The 13,746-nt window shown below is 38.0% G+C and overlaps 1 protein-coding gene across 1 annotated transcript; it reads left to right on the plus strand.

Annotated features, from left to right (window-relative positions):
• The first annotated feature begins 6,458 nt into the window (after positions 1-6,458).
• LOC141433513 (27 kDa hemolymph protein-like) lies at positions 6,459-13,549 on the plus strand. Its single transcript, XM_074095578.1, has 7 exons — positions 6,459-6,581; positions 9,120-9,229; positions 9,732-9,844; positions 10,682-10,845; positions 11,797-11,918; positions 12,758-12,895; positions 13,442-13,549. Exons 1-7 carry the CDS (start codon positions 6,542-6,544, stop codon positions 13,451-13,453), a joined length of 699 nt encoding a protein of 232 aa, XP_073951679.1. The 5' UTR covers positions 6,459-6,541; the 3' UTR covers positions 13,454-13,549.
• The last annotated feature ends 197 nt before the right edge of the window (positions 13,550-13,746 follow it).

Consider the following 13,746-nt stretch of genomic DNA (forward strand, 5'->3'; position numbering starts at 1 on the left):
CTTGTATGTTTATTATCTAACAGGAAACACGTCTTTAATTCTAGTTTTACCAATCAGCAAGGGGCACTCGCACGCTATCAAGTGGGTTCAATAAGTTATCATCCAAATCGAAAGGCAAGAACAATTCACAGACAATCGCTTTTAAGTAATATATTTTCTTCAAACATAATCCGACTTCTTTCTTTAATACTATAGTATGCACAAGTACACATTTTAAAAAAATCTCTTAAAAATATGTCAGTATATATAGGTAAATATAACACTTTTCTTGTTTCGTTTTGCCTGTGTCGAACCTTTGGTTGCATTGTATTGGCCGGTGAGGTAAGGAAGCGGTAGAATGGACACTAGATACTTTTCCTCTGTAGCTTTTTCAGTGAATATTCCTAGTCTAGGATGCAGCGTGTTTCTAGGAAATTTCGGAGTCGGTGGTGGTGTTTTATGCTGAACTTCACTGCCTGGTTCTTCAGGAGCAATTGCTTTGTCACTGTCTTCCAAACCCACAGGTGCACTTAATACGTCTGTACCACTAGCAAGCACTACTACAACTAACATCACCGAGAAGTTCACTGTATTCATTTTTATTTGATTTAAGCTTTCCAATTTAAATGCGTTTTGAGACACCAGATCTCAGACGGTTCGTAATTATATATGCGTAGTCTGCAACAGATTTACAAATAATGTAGTTGCGTACATTTATTTATGATTGTTATAATTAGTTGTTATCATTCACTAGGTCCGTGGCCAGAGGAAACTAAGACGTAAAAGGCACGATGTGATATTGACAAAACAGTGTCTTTCTTGGAAGATATGAAATAAATAAACCTAAGTAGGTACTGATAAATTTGCTATCTATTTCTTTCGTTTACATATATACTGAGCGGCAAAAAACCAGGCTCCCAAATGTATGCAGTAATAGGTAATTTTGTATGTAGAGCGGGCCAAATTTTGTGCCGCTGAGTATATATGTACGAGTATATTAGCAATAGGTACATTTAAGTATTCAACCCATCTTTCACCTATTTTCCAAATGATGACACAAACAATAATAAGCTTTGAATAGATTCGGAATGATCCATGACCGTTAGTTAGAGCTCTATGCTATGCATGCCTTTATCTGCAGAATCAGATCTTCCTTTTTTTAGGATTCCGTAGCCCAAATGACAAAAACGAAACCCTTCCTCCTAACGCCGAAAATCGTTATACTTATTGTAATCTGAACATCAAACTCTATCATAAATGCCATAAAGTTTGATGTTCTTAAATCAAAAATTTGACTTGGGCGTTAGTGTCGCCACGCCATGTCTGTCTGTCGGTCTGTTCTTCCGTCCGCGGCTTAATTAAGAGACTATTAGTACTAGAAAGCTGTAATTTTGCATGGACATAAAACGAGTGGTAAAATAAAACGTGGGGAAAAAAATACCACCCCTTAGACAAAAAGTGGTGGTGTTTTTTTTTCTCGTCTTACCCTATAATGTGGGGTATCGTGGGATAGGTTTTTAAGTCATAATGGATTTTTCCTGACTCACGCCCCATCTCCAGCACCTCATAAAAAATTGGAAAGATTAAAAACAAGTTAACAAAAGCAAGGACTTAGCGTCTTTGGCTTTTAATGTGAATCAACCCAAAAAAAAGGCCCCGGTTAGCAATAAATGGTGTCATGTTGCCAGCGCAGGCCCTGGAGTCTTCCTCGAGTAGAGCATGAGGTGCGGTCGATCTAGGCGGCAGATAGCAAGGGGCGCCATTTTCCAGTTTCCAGTGCAAAATTAAATTTTGATGGCACCTTTTGAGATAATCTCGTTCTACCCAAAACCGGCCCTGCATATTGAAAGACAATCATTAGGAACATCTCTGAAGAGCAGTAAAAGACTAGACTATTAAAACTAAAAACTGGAATTGAAGACCAAAAAATGTAAGTACGACAATGTTGCCACCGCAATAAAATGTGGGTACAATAGTACATTCCTTTTTTTTAAACAAACGATAGAATATTATTTTTATTAGTTATTTCGATTCCATAATTTAAAGAAGTCATTTTGTTTACTTACTTTTACATAATTACTAGACGCCTGAATAAAAACTTATAAACATTTCGTAATTTTTGGTTGAAAAACTGGTATTGTGCTTGTATTTCTTCAGGTATTCATAACATTTGGTGCAATAATTTACAATTAAGATAAAATCAAACTAATATTTAATTTTGAAATAACAAGACGTTTAAAATGGCAGAGGTCACAGAGTTATTTCATGAAGGCCTCCGGGAGGTGACACCGCAAAGGTGGCAGTCTTGCATAGACCACGTCATAAAAGTAGAAGATGAGATGTGCAAACTGGACGGATTAATTACTGGAGTTGTGGAAAATTTGTTATTCATGTAACAGAATCAGACTCCGACATTACTAATAGTAACTCGGACATTAGTGATGGAGATAAGGATTTAAAATAAAGAAAAAACTGTTAAAAAAATATTTCATTTAACCTTTTCAAATTCCTTTCCTGTGATTTAATATGAGGCCTCTTATGTCTTGCATAGATCATTTGTCTCGTATTAGGTATGCATGTATGTAAGTGCTAGACTAACTAGAGCGCTGTTTTTAGAGTTGCGCACCCAATGGATAAAACCTATTACTAAGACAGTCAGTAAATTTGTCTCAATGTTAATTGAGAGTTGAAAATAAGTTAGTATTTTTTTTCACAATATTATTATTATTCCTCTCAATGGCGAACTTAAGGCTTGGGCCAATGTCAGTTAAATTAAAGATAAATATATTCTTCTTCTTCACGTAGTTTTTGCAACTTGATAGCAAAATTCCAGAAACCACGCGGAGACAACTTGCGCATTAAAAAATGACAGACACGAGAGCAATATAGAATTTTGTGATCACTGTTAAAAAAGGTTCGCGAAACCTGAAAAGTTTATTTGACAGTGACAGAAGTGACATTGACAGATTTGATAGTGACATATCTGTCGTAGATTTTTTGGTCTTGAATTCCAGTTTTTAGTATAGATTAGGTAGTAAGACAACCCGCAGATGTGATTTGGCTGCACCAAACAGGTTTAATTGTACTGAACCCTAAAAATAAAACATGCCATGATGTGTATTTGATGATAAAATGAACATGAGTAAGAAAATGTACGTGGTCTTTTATTCGATGATAACCCGCGTATCGACGGAAAACAACGCGGGTCAGGAGAGGGCCACAATACAATCGGTTGTTCTCGTAACTTTTCAGGGAGGTATTCTCAAAATTTAAATATTGTAGTGTATCGACCTGGCGCCATTTCACGATATGCCTAGGAATTTCGTGATCTGGCGGATTTTACGATCGGCTGCCGAGTATACATATTTTTGTAACTTTAGCCGTGCCGATATCTTTGCACTTGATTGTACGATTGAAAACATGAATGGTTACTTTCACATAGGTATATTTTTTTTATTTTTCTGACGCAAACTGCCATAAAAATGGTAAAGTATACAAACTTTGCTTAGTTTGGGAGTAGTTGAATTCGTGTTAATTGTCACAAGATGATATTTTTAATATGAAAGCGTGTTCAGTTTCGTTTGAAAAAAAAAACTGTTTCTCAGACAGTAAATTGTAACAAAGACTTTTCGCGTCAAGTTACCTATGCTACAAATATTCGAACAGCTCATGCCGGTAGTAGCGTGGTTGCAAAGAATATCGTCGTGAATATTGATCACGGACAAAACACATTGTTAAACGAGTGTTAAAAAACCGACAGGTTGTCTATTAACCGACTATTTTTGTCAATATGACGGTGTTTTCATATTTTAGTATTGCCTTTGGTATGCCGCGTGACGGATCCGTCCAGGCCACACCCCCAATGTAACGTGCTTATGCTTACGTAATTAGAGTAAAAAAAATTCTGATCCCAAAAAATCAATTAATTAATGTAATTTGAGCCCAAAAACTTCCTCATTAGTATCCAAGTTTCATCTTTCTTTTTGAATACTTGCCTAAAACGTACCTACAGCTGCCGGCTTACCAAAGGTTTAAAGGACATAACTAAAATGAACAAACTTATAAATACATAGGTAATTAGTTTACCGATTCCTTTGCAAATTCCAAGATCACAAAACAATAAGATTCTAGTTTACAAGTAGGTATAGTACCTACCTACTTAAAGTTATTCGGTAACAGCGCAAAACTTTTAGAGTAATTAAAGTATTTCTCGCTTTTTGTAAAAGTTTACTGCGCGTTTGTTGTTTTGTTATAGAAAGCCATAATTTACAGGTAAAATAATAAAACAAAAATGTATAAAATAAAAATTGAAAAGACTCCGATAAACCACGAAAATAACTTACCTACATACTGCACTGAAAAACAAGATACAAAAAAAATTGTTGCTTGTAACTTGAGTGACTACGAAACTAAGGCCTACTAGTAAGTAGCTAAAAGTTAGGTGATGTCTTACAGAATCAGTTTTGAAATATTAGCATTTGTTTTGGTTCCTAATTAGTAAATTTTGGCTAAACATCAAGTAGCCTAACTAGTTCAGCTATCCTTTTTTTTCAGTGTGTTCTCTTTCTTTGAAGGCCTAAGCACGAGCCAACTGGGGAGGACCTAGTCATCTGCTTAACCATTTTTTTTTTTATTATAAGAGGGAGGTCAGCGATCATGGACATGCTATTTATTGGGCATCCATAACTCCAAACAGACTTTGAACAGATCAGTAATAACAAGTAAGTTTCACGATTTTTTGGAGTCTGTTAAATTTTTACTCCTGTATGATCTCAGACGATATATAAAACATAATAAACAATACAAACAATTTATATACATTTTCTCTAGGTATACCAATAAAATGGATAAAACTATTGATTTTAGTTTCAAAAACACGCTGCTACGTTTAGGACACTCCATTTGCATATTTTAATGGCATTTAAAATAATAGACTTTTATATCAGTTTTTGTACAAGTAGCTAAATGAAATAACTAAAATTGTCTTATGTAAATACATACTTTTATCTTACTAGTTCTTTTTATTATATAGGTAGTCGACCCAGAAAAGGAATGTCAATTCCTTATCACTTCAATAACAATAGCTCAATTTGTGTTCATAGGTGAAAAAAATATCTTGATTTCCATAAACATAAATAAGTACCTGATATAGTAATAGGGCGATTCCATTATCGCGGGTGCAACATTTTGACTCATTTAAAGCTTTCTACCATAAAAATAGGAATTATTTTACAAAGAATAATTCTTTGAAGGTTTACTTTGTAACGAGTTCCTCTGATTCGTCTAGAAAGATTAAATGCCTAAAATATGTAAAAGCTACCAGAAAGGTTTGAAGTGCAATCGCGGGTGCATCGAAATAACATGTAAAACCTGTAAAATCATTACTGTACTATGTCCTCATATTTTGAAAAAGTATACCTAATTAACTATCCCGTAACATGAAAATTTGGAAAACCCAAATAATCTAAGAATTATTCAGTTTTTAAGTTATTGCGGGTGCAACATAAGCTCAAATCGAACTTTCAAATTTAATCGTTTCTAATCACTCTATACAGATAAAAATAAACTTAGGCTTAAGAAAGTAGTTTTGTTTTAATTTTAGTTCTTAGTTTTTGTAATAGCATTAAAAAAGAATCAGATACTGTGATTCATAAATCGACACTGGACATAGTCTGTAGCGGAATCGCCCAATAGTAAACATTTATAATTTTATTATAGACTAGCCTGTTGTGTGCCTATGTGTCGGTCCGCGTAGAATTCGGTTATCGCTATCCAATTACGGAAACTATGTACCATCAGCCAAATATGTGGTCTACCACGCTAAAGTTGATAATCGTTTCCATGTCATAAAAGAATAATGCCAATAGACGTGTCTGTCAACTTGAAAGTACGACTTTGGTGACATATTTATTTGATAGGAACTTGTTTAAAAATTGATAGACCACATATTTTGCTGATGGTACTTAATTTTCCGGGATAAAAACTATCCTATGTCCCTCCCCTTCCTAAAGACACAGTACAGGCTTTCTCTTAGAATATATGTTATAATTTCAAACACACCATTGAATTTCTTCGCATGAGGCAGATTTCATCGTGATTTTTTTATACATAAAGCTCATGGTAAATTTTCAAATATAATCCCACACGTAAATTCCGAAAAATTCAGAGGTGCGAGCCGGGATCGAACCCACGACCCTATTCTTGAGAGCTACCTACTACCTACTAAGCTACACTAAGCTAAGCATGATAAACTTAATAAAAAAACGGCAAAAAATGACAACGGAAACGCACACTTGCAAGGGCCTCTATAATAAATGCAAATACACATACCACTGACTTGGCTCAATAAAATCCTAATGGTCTTATTAAATGCCTTTTAAGATCTAGGTAACTGAATATTTATCGCACACCAGATTCCTTATCGCACACTCAGAGAATAGTCGCTCTGAGTCAAAGCGTGCATTGTGTTCTATATAAAGTGACCTGGGATGGACGGAGCTTCAGTTGACATTAGTATTTGCCGCGTATACGCTTGTGTTCTTTTTTTATAAGTGCTTCTACGATGCTGTGGAAACTCGCTTTTGTTGCCGTACTGGCTGTTGGTAAGTTAATTCCACTAATTACTTATTAAAGAAAATAACGATAGAATAAAAAAGAAAAAAATAAAAACACAAAAGCATGCAAGGACCAAAAAGGTAAAGAACATTAAATTTAATCTGAAACTTAATTTGCGTCAATAACTCAATAAGAAGGTAGCCAACCGCTTTTAGCTTTTAAGCGAGTCCGAAAAAGAGTAGTTTTATGTTTGTGTGTAAGTATATGTATTTTTAATATGTGATTTCATATTACAGTCCTAATTATATTATTAATTATCACCTTAAATTTTGTGCAACTCATTAATATAAACAAATCCAGCAAATCGATTTACTCCCACAACATGGTCAAATTGATTGAAAATAATGCCAAATGTGTGCACATATAGGTAGTTTGATACCCTGAGAATCCTGAGATATACGAGTAAATTTTCATCCCGGAAAATTGCATAGTTGCCATGAGATAGCGAAAAAAGAATTCTCTGCAAACTGAGTCACAGGCAACAGCCAATCGTCTATAATTTATTTATATTTAATTTATTTATTTAGTATTTATGTTTACAAGTACTTTTGATTAATTATTAATTACATAACCTAACCAATTTAAGAAGAAGTTGAAGACTTTGTAATTTCAATCAAAGAAAAATATCTCAAAAACGGCTGAACTTAATAATACCTACCCCTCTTTTTGCGCCGGGGATTAAAAGAGAGGTTAAATAACAAAGATTGTTCAAACCACAGATATAAGTCTATGGTTGAGACAGTCAAGGCTGGCGTCCCCTTACTCTTGCGCCGGGTTCCGCCCATTTACCAATTCTCCTCTAAGTGGTTCGTCGGCCGCTCACTGTCTTATGTTGATGCGGTCATTGTTAGGGTTCCCTAGTATTTGGTGAAATCATTAACTAACATTTTACTGATGATCTGTTTTTGAATCTATACAACTTCTGTGTCCAAGGAGTCATATTATGATTCATACAAACATTTTTGTGTTAAGTACACACAAATTATTAGACTCAACAACATCTAACATCTGGTACCAAGGTGAACTGTTGTATTGCTCTGAAGATGAGCTCTGGTTGAGTTCGAAAGGTGTCAGTGTAGTGTGGTGATTAGTGGCACATCTAAGGCCCAGGTCGCACTACGGCTAAACCGCCGCGGTTTTTAACCGCGTGACTTTAGACGCATTAACATTTTGTCGCATCAAGCTATAGAGAGGGAGAGAGACAGAGCATCAGAACACAACACGACAGATATATACGTGAATGCGGCCTTTGTGAATCAAGTAAACTAATGCAAGCTGCCGCACTGGCGGTATATTATAAGTTTACTCGTATACTATTACTTATTATGTGCTTGTTTAAAAAAGTCACGCAGTTAAAAACCGCGGCGGTTTAGCTTAAAAGTACTTACGGAATCCTTTAAAACGCAAAGGTTATGCATTATAGGCGGCATCTCTTTGATGAGAACATAGTTAACAGACCAACGGCAAGATTTTTCGCGAGTATTGGTCTACGGTCGGTAGGTATATAGGCTTTGCTCGGTGTTTGTCAAATCGAAAAATCGCGTTTTGCATAGATTTAGCTTGATTTTTCTCCTTAAATACAGGGATTACCATCGCGATTTTCAGAAGCTGAGTTGTTAGATTTTTTTATATTTTAACTAGCCTAAATAATGTATTTGCAATTAGCTATCTACATACCAAATTTCATCCATATCCACGCGTAACTTATCTCATGGCAACCGTCCGACCGATGGAACTCGGGTTTGTCGACCTCTTAAAGCCCCTATCACCGTGACCTCTTTGAGAATGTAAAGAAATCAATGTTCGTTATCAAAATATTCAGCTATTAAGTTGTTTACGTTCAAGGAGCGAAGAAACCCCGCGTCAATTCAATTATGAGTGCATAACGACAATAATTTAGGACCAATTTTTTTTATTCACAGTTGAAAGAATTCGTAGCAGTCATAAAAAAATTAACCATACGAAAGGATTAGGTTTTTGAACTAACGATCGTATTTTCGACTATGTCATTTCATTCAGACGGGAAGAAATCTTCCTTTTGTTAGGTAGGTATATTCCAATCTTATTCCAATAGATAACTATTATACATATTATATTGCTTTTTGCGTGAATTTATAGTAAAATGGTTTCTGAACTGTTTTTTTGCTATTTTCTGTCTACGTAATTTGGTCCTAAATTGTTTCTCGTTAATTCCTTAACACCCGAGAAGGGCGTTACCCGGGATAATATAGTATTTTTTTTGTCATCCGAATACCACTTGTACAAAATTGCTCGTTTGTTTGTACGGTCAGCCGCTGATAACCCCTTGGGCCCTGGGGTGGTTACCGCCGTTACTGTGGGGTACCTTTCCTCTCCAGCTGATTACCTACTATATTTTAGTACGTCATTCACCAAATACAAATACGTTAACATTTTCCATGGCCGCGGTCATTGACGGTCATATTTTTTGGTAGGTAGAAAAACGCGCTTTACCGTCTTATAATAAATGCCTTGTAAACTAATATACCTACTCAATATCTTTACAGGAGTATTGGGAGAGTACAAAGTGACAGATGAACACAAGCAGCAGGTCAAAGACTTCATCACCATGGTGTGCAAAAAGACCAACGCGGAGGACAAAGCACCGGAAGTTGAGGTAATTACCGGTTTTGCACAAAACATCTATTTATTTATTATATCTAAGGTAAAGCCAAAAAGAGTTGACGGTGATTTGTCTGTAACCTTTTGGTAATTATTTGAATAAGTACCAAGTTATTGTGAACCGCAGTTAGTTAACTTTTCAAGAGAAGGCACCTACAGGATCAGCAGAAACTCTACTTGCTTACGGGCTACGGGTCGTTAACGCCGATTTAGATGTACAGTCAAAGAAACTGAATCTCGTACCAGAGTGGAACCATTGTGCGACTAATGCCATATTGACAATCCATACACCTGACCAAGAAATCATAGCGATGTATTCATTTAAAAAGGTTCCCCCCTGCATCGTTCCCGATTCAAAGGTCCCCATTATTGTTGCATTGTCTCTCTGTACCTACCTACTATACCGCAATGGAACCTGTTGACCAACCACGACCCAGACCGGGGATAACATCGCTACCTCTATCTATGCTATGTTAAAATAACTATTAAAATTGTAGACCGCCGTGCTCACCTTTGGGGAATGTGTCACCGGTCTCTTCGATGCCAGCACCCTTCAGCGGGAGATCGAGGAGGCTAAGCCCAACGGCGCTCTTGATGAGGTCTTCAAGAAGTAAGTTATCTTACCAATACGTAAATAGCCCGCAAAAAAACATCATACTAATATAAAATTGTAAATGCGATGGTAACTCGTGCCGGTCCGGTCCGGGTATTCTCCTCTATCTACGATCGCATTTCTCAATTGATTCCCGGTTTTTTTGTCCATCCAGTTTTGAAAATATATCACAATGGCAGAGCCATGGGGCTGCCGCCATTTTGAAATATTTAAGAAACAAAACAAGATATACGAAATTATTTTCGCCAAGTTAAAAGTGCAGGAAAACCGCCGCGTTTTTACGCCGTATGTCTGCTGGAATCTTATTCGTTCGCTTTCACTACAGTTTTCCCCTGTGGAGGTAATAAGGGCTATCGTCTTTATCGTGTGTGAATTCGCCGCTAGAGGCGCTAGTGTAGCGTGGTCTCCGAAATGTCAAATCTCATAGTTTTTGGGTGAGCTACGCGGGTTTATTTATATCTAATTAGAATATTTTTGTAAATATTTTGCATTACTTACCTGAAATTAACTATGGCAATTATGCGTTACGGGGCAATGAATGTCTATGTTTTGAGACAGTTTTGTCTTTCGGACACTTTTGTCCTCCCTTTTTTCCGAACAAAACGGGACTACGCAACACTATGGTCCCTCGATATTTTTTACGGTTTTAAGGTGTATTAAATATGATTTTAATCTAAACTTTGTTTTCACGCACGTAATAACAGACTTTGAAAGCCACACGTAAAAACCTCACGCAACAGTGGCGCCATCTAGAAAGGAAAAAAACGCCTCATTATCCCCGCTTCGGAACCAATGTGCTGGAGCCCCTGATAGACTTCTAAATTTTTTCCAAAGGTACTGTGCTAAGTCGCCGCAGCTGAAAGCGTGTATCCACGCGGTGACGGCCGGCGCGACGCCGTGCCTGCCCGCTGAGTTCCGCGACCACGTAGCGGTCGCTGACAACGCCACCGACAAATTGCTCGACTTCGCCTGCCACAAGGACGGAGACAGGATTGCTTGTAAGTGGAAATATTAAGGGCCTACGCTAGCAGACGCGGTTTGCGCGGAGCGGGCGGAAGCCTATTGAAAGTGTGGTTTTACAGTGACGCTTACCGTCCGAGCTGGTGGTACGAGTAAGCGCGGCCCGTAGAACTATGTAATGATCAAGCGAAACGAACGTTAAACTATGTAATGATCCAAGCCAAGTGACGCAAAGCTCGTGGCCCGCGACGCTTACCAACCGCGCTGGTGAAAGCGTCACTGTAAAACCACACAAAAATAGTATGAGCGCGGATTATACCTGAACCCACACCCGTAGGCTTGCGCCCACAGATATAGATTACACTAGATTACGCAAATGCATCTACTTCGCGCTACGTCGGGGTTGGCCCCATACAAAGACTGACCACTAACTGACTAATCATGACTAGTGACTGACTCGAGCCCCACGGCGCGGGCGGGCGGCGCATTTGAATCGATTTTGCGCGAACATCGGGGAATTCACATCGCTAATTCGCTCCTGAGACGTCACAGTAGATATAAAAAAGTGACACGGTTGGTTTTCATACAGATTGAGGTGATTGCGTTATCTAGTGTAATCTATATCTGTGCTTGCGCCCGCTCCATGCAATGCACCCACGCTAGTTAGCGGCCCTAAGCGTTGGTTACCGTCGGCGATCTGCAACCAGCGGCGGTCTTACCCATTGCGAGGCTCCGGGCGGCAGGTCTTTGCGCGGCCCTTTGTCCTTCGTGAAAAGTATGTGATGTGATGCGAAAATATAGTTTAAAAATATTTTTTTTAAATTTGCTTGATTTGTTCCGCGAGGCCCCTGCAAGAGCGAGGCCCCGGGCAATTGCCCTGTTCGCCACCCCCTAGGGCCGCCACTGTCTGCAACCAAATAGCCGTCGCTCGTAATGCAATGGACTTTTTGTTCCCAATTTAACAAATGCAAATGACAATTCTTTGCCAGTGTTCATCGCTGAAGGGGGTCCCCAGTGCTTCCAGGAAAAGTCGAACGCTATCCGCGACTGCACCAACAGCCTCAAGAGTACTTTCACAAGCGTTCAGGCAGCAACCGCCCTGACTACCGCTGTGAGTATAAAATGAAACGGTAAATCTAAACGTTTATTAACTAGGTACATAAAACATAAAAAAAACGCTAATAGCTACTCAAATGGCACTCTAAGCGAATTCCAAAACGGAATGGTAATACAGCCGCCACGCATCCGCTCGCTAGCCCAGCCTCGCGGCGGCCTCGTTTGACAACAATCGTGTGCCTGGTACCAAGAAAATCTGGACGCGCGGCGGTAGGCGACGTCCGTCATACAGTTTGCGATAATTAAGCAATAGTCGCTTACCTAGTTATATGACGGCAGTCTGTTAATTACTCGACTAATTAATTGAGCGGAGTATCTGCGCTGGTAATTAAATACAACAACACATTTTAATACGACTGAAATTTCTAAATTTCTTGTAAGTACTTAACGTATTCACGGCCGGTATTTATTTGGAACTTCCATCAACTGTGCTCAGTGTCTTAAACGCAGAGGTATTTCAAGCACTGGGCGAAGTTTTCAAATATGAAAGAGAGAGAGAGAGAGAGAGAAACATTTATTTACACATATATGCACGTCACGTCCAAGGACCTTAATGCGCTAACGAATACCTACCGTTCTTTTACTCGGGTGAAAAAAGGTGAAAAAACTCAGCCCCTTCAAATCCTTAACAATAATCAAGTACAGTCAGCAGCAGAAGTAGACGAGCAGTTGTGGTGCTAAAAATGAACTAAACACTCTCTTATTAGGTACTTAAGAGACAGTAGAGGTATAGTCGTGTGTAGATCATTTTGAGCACTGTAACCGCTCATCCACTTCTGCTGTAAACTGTACTAATTCTGTGGGACTTACAAAGTACCTAATTCATGTGAACAGGAACGATGCGCCAAGTTCGACGAGACAGCCGCTTGCGTAGTGACAGCCCTGGAGGGTTGCAGCAACCCCACTCCAGCCAACATGGCAGAGTCCCTGCTCAAATTCGTGCGCACTGTCACACCTTGTAACGCCATCCCGGTAAGTGTTGTCGACCCATAAACGGAAATCGATAGCAATTATATCGAGACTAGATCGAGACATATCGACTCAACTATTGCCACACTCGGGACTGATCTCGCTAACAAACGAGTATATTGCCTCGACGTTTCGGCCACATTGTAGTGGCCGTGGTCACGAATATAATCTCCGGGTTTGGTATTAGTTATGAGTGAGAATCATGAAAGTTTAAACCATTAGATTTAGATCGACTGTTTTAGATTATCCATAGAAGCTTCAGTTTCGGTAACTTGATAGACGAAAACAATAGAAACCAAAACAAATAGATACAATTGTTTTCAAAGCTTAAAAGCTTCATAATCATCGATATAACGACTGACAGAATTGTTTTCTAGAGCAGTGATAATATCGATAGCATTATACTCGTAGGTACTTCGTGAGAAGTATTACCATGACTTCGAATTGAGAGTGTGGTTTGTAGATAAACACTTCAGTTAAAAGTCATCTATTGCTTAAAAAACTGTGAACTTTTTGAAAAGTATCATAATTTTGTTTCTTTTTTTGCAGAAGAAAAATTAAACGGATCCAGAAAGGCTGTGATATGTGCAGGTTAGCGAAACAGTGCCATTACAAAATTTATCATAATAATTAATAAATAGAGATCTTGAATTTGCATTTCAGACTTTTATTTGACACCATGACAATGATTTATCCTTACAATAGATAAAGATTGGATAATTCTGTTCTGAATCTTGATTGATTCAGGTTAGATTTGGCTCAAACCAAATCTGTAATTGATGATTTTATTTGTTCATGATCATAATTATTCACCTTCTGCGTTGTCTGACAACGTAATTATCATCATCATCATG

This window comes from Choristoneura fumiferana, chromosome 12 (assembly GCF_025370935.1).
Source record: "Choristoneura fumiferana chromosome 12, NRCan_CFum_1, whole genome shotgun sequence".
Classification (NCBI taxonomy): Eukaryota; Metazoa; Arthropoda; class Insecta; order Lepidoptera; family Tortricidae; genus Choristoneura; species Choristoneura fumiferana.